Source organism: Ictidomys tridecemlineatus, chromosome 7 (genome assembly GCF_052094955.1).
Source record: "Ictidomys tridecemlineatus isolate mIctTri1 chromosome 7, mIctTri1.hap1, whole genome shotgun sequence".
Classification (NCBI taxonomy): Eukaryota; Metazoa; Chordata; class Mammalia; order Rodentia; family Sciuridae; genus Ictidomys; species Ictidomys tridecemlineatus.
In genome coordinates this window covers 191,158,186-191,164,565 of record NC_135483.1, presented here as the reverse complement: position 1 = coordinate 191,164,565, position 6,380 = coordinate 191,158,186, and the positions used below count along the sequence as shown (strand labels likewise).

The 6,380-nt window shown below is 56.9% G+C and overlaps 1 protein-coding gene across 1 annotated transcript; it reads left to right on the top strand.

Moving 5' to 3' along the window:
* The first annotated feature begins 355 nt into the window (after positions 1-355).
* On the top strand, positions 356-5,277 carry Nmur1 (neuromedin U receptor 1). The gene is made up of 3 exons (XM_078018484.1): positions 356-472; positions 1,257-2,130; positions 4,224-5,277. Exons 1-3 carry the CDS (start codon positions 356-358, stop codon positions 4,604-4,606), a joined length of 1,374 nt encoding a protein of 457 aa, XP_077874610.1. The 3' UTR covers positions 4,607-5,277.
* Positions 5,278-6,380: the final 1,103 nt, after the last annotated feature.

Genomic DNA, 6,380 nt, shown 5'->3' with positions numbered 1-6,380 from the left:
TTGGGGGCTGGTGGAGGCATCCTGGGGGTGTGTCTGAAAGGTGGGGCAGAAGATGGGACACGGTGACAAGGGCTGGAGGGTGGCTTCCTCTCTCTGAGGCTGTCTTCTCATCTGTAAAACCGGCTGCCGCCAGGGGTCCGGGAGGAAAAGCTGCTCCTGGAAGCCTGTCTCCCCGCCGCTGTGGTCTGGTTGGGCGCGGGGGTCCGAGGTGAGCGCGGTCTGGGTCCAGCGTCCCCGCGGGCTCCGGGGCGGTCCTGCTCCCTGGCGCCATTCCAGCCGCGTCGGGCGGGGCGGCGGGGCGGCCGCTGTCGGTCTGTCTGTCCGCAGGCTCCCAGGGGTGCGAGCAGCCAGCGGAATGGTAAGTGACCGCGGCGGGAGGGATCGGCCCGAGGGCGCCGCCTGGGTCATTTCTGCCCTTTTTGAGCCACCAACGCCCTCCGGGGCTGCGGGCTGCGCTGGTCGACCCTTCCTGGTGGCAGGGGACGTCTCTTGCCCAGCACCCGCCCCGTCGGGCTGGGACAAGGGTGCACCGGAGCAGGGGTAGCGGGGACCCTGGGAGTGGCCCTGCCAAAGGTGTCGGAGACTTAGGCTTTGAAGGGTTCAGGTGATAGAGAATAACCAACCGAGTTTGGGATCAGGCATTGTCGTTTTTTAGCGTTTTCACTCTCTCCCTTGATCCCCACACTGATTGGGTCCCCACAGCCAGATTGGTGGTCACCATGCCCCTCGGTAGCCAGCCAGGGCCTGTGTCAGAACTTTCCATGGATTAAACTCCTGGATCCTCCTAAAAAAGAGGACCACGGTTCAATTCCAGGCTTATGACTTCTCTCCCAGAAGTCACAAGCCTGGAATTGGGTTTGAATAGGGGCAGACCTCTTGATACTGAGCCTTGTGCCACTTTACAGAGGCACAAACTGAGTGCCTCTCCTAAAGTCCCCAGCTTCAGAGGGAGACACCCACTACCCACTGGAGGCTAACCATGGCAAAGCCCGGGCTCCGGAGGACCTGTCATTTATTCAGAGGTTTCAAGGAGATCAAGATATTTAAAATCAAATGGCCCTGCTTTATTGTTTTAAGGAGGCACGTTTTTATGTCTCTGAAATTGTAATGCACTTTAAAGGGATGGGAGAGGTCCCCCCCTTCCCTCCCTACATAAAAAATGGTCATCTTAGCGGGCACCTTTGGTTTGATGAGTGGGGACAGAGCCAGGATTCCCTAACTGACTTTTCTGGATATCTCTTCCCTCTATTCTACAGACTCCTCTCTGCCTCAATTGCTCCATTTTCCCTGGAGACCTGTCCCTAGGGGAAGCAAGGAGCCCCTCACCGTGCAATGGCAGTGAGGCCACGGGGCACTTTGACCCTGAGGACTTGAACCTGACAGACGAGGCCCTGAGACTCAAGTACCTGGGGCCGCAGCAGTCAGAGCTGTTTGCGCCTATCTGTGCCACATACCTGCTGATCTTTGTGGTGGGCACCGTGGGCAACGGGCTGACCTGCCTGGTCATCCTTCGCCACAAGGCCATGCGCACGCCCACCAATTTCTACCTCTTTAGCCTAGCAGTATCAGACCTGCTGACGCTGCTGGTGGGGCTGCCCCTGGAGCTCTATGAGATGTGGCACAATTACCCCTTCCTGCTGGGCGTTGGTGGCTGCTACTTCCGCACGCTGCTGTTCGAGACAGTCTGCCTGGCCTCCGTGCTCAACGTCACCACTCTGAGCGTGGAGCGCTACATAGCCGTAGTGCATCCATTCCAGGCCAGGACTGTGGTGACACGGGCCAATGTGCGCCGCAGGCTCGGGGCCATCTGGGGCCTCGCCTTGCTCTGCTCTCTGCCCAACACCAGCTTGCATGGCCTCCAGCAGCTGCATGTGCCCTGCCGGGGCCCAGTGCCAGACTCAGCTGTGTGTATGGTGGTCCGCCCCCGGGCCCTGTACAACCTGGTGGTGCAGGCCACCGCATTGCTCTTCTTCTGCCTACCCATGGCCACCATCAGCGTGCTCTACCTGCTCGTGGGGCTGCGGCTGCAACAGGAGGCCAAGGGCAGGGGCATCAGAGTGGCCAGGGGTGGTGACACCCCCAGAGTCCCACTGCAGGATAGAGGCCGGAGACAAGTGACGAAGATGCTGTGTAAGTGTTGCAGCTGGGATGGGGGACTGAGCCAGGCTCTGGGTATGACATGGGGATCCAGGGGCCTGGTGAAGGAGCGGAATGCCCCGCTCTCTGGAGCCAAGTGGGTGGTTTGGAGGACGTCGCCTACCCTATTAGTTTGTGTGTCCACCTTAACAGGTACAGGGACTCTTTTAGACTGTTAGAAATTTATGCCAGAGATAAATGTTAATGGCTTACAGTTAGGATTGATTACATAATCCGTGAGGCTCAATACAAAACAAATACTCAGAATCTCCAAAAATTATTAAGAATGTCAGGTCAGCAGCAATAGAGCATTAAGCCAAGACCAGGGCCCTTCTAAGCTTGGGACCCTAGCCTTGTGCAAATGTCAAGGTGACACACACACCCATCTAGCCCTGGTCCCAGAAATTTGTGTGGCTGGGCTTCAGGAGGACAGAAACAGGTCTCTGAACCCTCCAGGACTCTCATCGTTGCTCTTGAACATTCTTGGCCCTGTTCTGTCCTGTAGCAGCTGTCAGCACAGCCACTGCCCAGTCCCCTCTTCTGGGGAGCTGCCCTCTTCCCTTCATAGCTATTGAAAATTCGGATTGGTAAGCTTAGGTCATGGTTCACCTCCTGGGCCAGAGGGAAGGATGCTGGGATTTACAGTCCCCTGAGGAACCACACAGAGGGATCCAGGGGAACAAGTTCCCCAAAAGAGGGGCAGGAGGGCTGGAGATGCAAGATGGGGATTTCCTGCAAGCTGTCTATGCTTCTTGGGAGCCCTGGGAAAGGCCATTTGTACTCAAGAGGCTCTTCAGGAGATGTGTTTGTGTGCAGACCAGAGGAATCAGGACAGAAGTGACCATTGTGGCAGACCAGGGCACTCCACTCTGGACCTTACTGTGACCAAGACCTGGCTGCACCCAGGTCAGCACCCTCAGCAGGGCCTAAGTCAAGTGGGGAGGGGGTGTCAAGGGCAGAACAAACCTGCTAAGACCTTAGTTAGGGCCAGCTGACTGGGGTGAGCCCTATCCCCAGAACAAGACCCACCCACTCCCCTTGCCATTCAGGAACAGTGTCTCAGAGTCTGGGGTCACTTGTGTGGCCCTGCGATGGGACTGGCCAAGCATTGTGCTGGCCTCCCACCTCTGCATCACGAAGCCTGCACTACCAACCACTTCCCCTGCCTGTGTGCCCCCTACTATTGTCACCCCTCTCCCCCTAAACATGTGTGGAGCCTGCAGTGGGCTCAGCCAGGGCCCTCTCACCCCTGGGAAGGTGGTCTATTTGCTTGCAGGCCTGGGACCCACTGACCTTCTCCCCTCCTCACTCCATCCACCTCCCAAGGAACTGCTGTGTTCCTGGCTGTGTGCTGTGACACGCTCTGTTTGACATTTGGGATTAGAGGAACACCTTGCTAGGGTGTGATGGGGAGGCACAGCAGCGGAGGACAGTGAGCTGGAGAAGAGAGCGCACAAACCAAGGCCACCCAGCGGCCCAGACCTCAGGAAGGACGCAGAGGGTTAATCCCTGGGGCAAGGAGAAGTCAGAAGGGGTGGGGTCCTGGCTAGTCCATCCTGCCACTGCTGGGGAGGGACCCGGAAGCAGGGGGCCTCTCCAGGAGGGGGGTTAGCGCAGCAGGTCTTCAGCTGAGCCAGGGGGGTTGGGGGCAGAAGCTGGGAAGGCTGGGCCAGGGCAGGTGGGGGTCTCTGTGGTCTCATGACCTTGTTGCCTGATCCATTCTCCTGCCTTTCTGTCCTTTCATGTCAGCAAGCATGGCCTCAGAGAAGGCCTGGCTCGCAGTCTGTCACACTAGGGGTTCAGCAGTCCCTGCTGGGAGTCCCCCAGTTCCAAATTCCATGGGAGAGGGTCTGTTGGGCCAGTTGGGCTCAGGTGTCCACAGCTAGTTCAGTGGACATGGCCAGAAGCAAAGACCATGACCCACTCAGTCAGAGGGGAAAGGGTCTCTCCAAGGGACATGGCCAGGATAGGACATTTCCAGAAGCTCCTGGGAGGGTGCAGTGCTGGGTGGGCTGTGGGGTAGGAGGAGGCGAGATGGAAGGCAGGCAGAGCCCCCAGCACCCAGCCTGCCCTCTCTGTCTCCACAGATGTGCTGGTCGTGGTCTTTGGCATCTGCTGGGCCCCGTTCCATGCTGACCGCCTCATGTGGAGCTTGGTGTCCCACTGGACAGAGGGTCTGCTCCTGGCCTTCCAGTGCGTCCACCTCGTCTCTGGCGTCTTCTTCTACCTTGGTTCAGCTGTGAACCCTGTGCTCTACAGCCTCATGTCCACCCGTTTCCAGGAGACTTTCCGGGAAGCCCTGGGCCTCGGCACCCACTGCTGCCGCCCGCTCCCCCACCACAGCTCGCACAGCCTCAGCAGGCTGACCGTGGGCAGCTCCCTGTATACTGTAGGCGCCCATGGAAGCAGGGCCCAGGCCCTGGCTGACAACGATGGCCAAGAGGGACAGCAGGAAACAGAACCCTCCTAAATGGAGAAGCAGCCTCATCCTGAGGGCCACATGCCATCAGGGGGAGCCTCACCTGCGATCCTCTGCCAGGACATCCTCATGACCGGTCCCTGACTTACCCTAGACCCTCTGACCAGCACCTTAGCAACTCCTGTCCCTGACCACGTATTTGAGATTTGAGGGAAACAAACACTGATCCCTGAGTATTGAGGACACACATTGTGCCAGGGGACATGCATGCGCTTCGTCTCTCCAGACCCTCAGCCCCAGCTAAAAGCCCTGCAGAACCGTCTCAGGTAGCTGGGGGAGGGAGGCCAGTGGGTCCTCCCTTTGAGGTCCTTCCATTTCTTTCTGCAGATTCGGGCCTGCACCTGGGACGCTCCTCCCACCTAGACTTTCCCTGGCCTCCATTCCGCTCCGGGATGGGTGCCTGGTGGAGATGATGGCGGCAGGGGTTTCCAGGGACCCAGGGTCCTGGTTCTGATCTTAGCCCTGCTGCCACCACTTTGCCTCATGGCATCAGGCAACCCCCCCACCCCCCCACATTCTAAGCTTTGGTTCCTTGTTTGAAAAACCAAAGGTACCCTGACATTCCCCAGTGTCACACTTTGGCACTAGCTGCGGTTTTCTGTGTGTGTGTGCGTCACTGCTTTTAAACTTATTTTTTGAATATACTTTTCGTTGTAGATGAACACACAATATGTTTATTTATTTTTCTGTGGTGCAGAGGGTCAAACCCAGTGCTTCACACACATGCAAAGGCAAATGCTTTACCATTGAGCTACAGCCCCAGCCCATATCAGATGCCCTCAGATTAGCAGGGGAGAAATTACTCTCTACATCCTTATCACCTTCGAACCCTGCTTCCTCCCTGACCTGCCCAGGGCAGGTTCTTCACTTGTCCTAGAGCAGGTGGGGCGAGCGTGTGAGCACTGTTCCCTCTGCCCGCCGCCCTCCCCACCTCCAGGTAGGCTGGCCTGGGTACCGCGAGGGAGAAGAGCACTGGACCTGCATGCCGCAGTCTGGCTGGGCACAGAATCACGAGCCACCACACACCTTGTAGATTCAAACAGCAATTCTTTATTCCCGAACTCACACCAGCACTCTACAAACACGTTCTGGGGAAATTCACGTTCTTCTCCCAAATTCACGTACTCCACCAGGCTTTGAATCCCAAATACTTTCTGAATCCCAAGAGAACTCAACGGGAACTCAGCAGGATACGCCCTATTCCCAGCAGGAATAACCTTAAACCTGGAACCGCCCTAAACCCAGATTGTTCTAAACCGGGAACGCCCTAAACCCAAGGAGCGGAATACTCCCTAAAACCTGCAGGATACACCCTAAACCTGGATCCGCCCTAATCCAGTAGGATCCTCCCTAAACCCGGATCCACCCTGGTCCTTGAGCAGGGTCACCTTTCTCAAACATACATGCAATGTCACAGCGAATGTCCAAGGCAAGTCCATTTCCACGAGTCCTTCCTCTAAGCAACATGGGGTACGCTGGCAAGGAAATTTTGATGCGTCATTCCTACTTGGCAATGGCCCTCAGCATCTGCAGGCTTAAGGATCTCAGTGGCAAAAGGCATGGGACGGTTAGGGGCTGGGAGTGACTCTTCATGGACAGCCCTTCTGGACTTAATGACAGGGGAACAGGGATGAGTAGCCATGAAATTCTATCACATCCCTGGGACCTACCCAGTGCTTAGTCAAGACTCAATTAATGAATGAAACTTGTCCTGAGGCAAATCCATTGGTCTTTTCCTCCTGAGAGGAGGCCTGGCATCCATGGA

Excerpts from the sequence above, each read along its gene's own strand:
- Nmur1 (XM_078018484.1), top strand. The coding sequence starts at position 356 with ATGGTAAGTGACCGCGGCGGGAGGGATCGGCCCGAGGGCGCCGCCTGG. Across the intron at positions 473-1,256 it reads GCGCTGGTCGACCCTTCCTG|ACTCCTCTCTGCCTCAATTG; the intron begins GTGGCAGGGGAC and ends TCTATTCTACAG. Across the intron at positions 2,131-4,223 it reads ACAAGTGACGAAGATGCTGT|ATGTGCTGGTCGTGGTCTTT; the intron begins GTAAGTGTTGCA and ends CTGTCTCCACAG.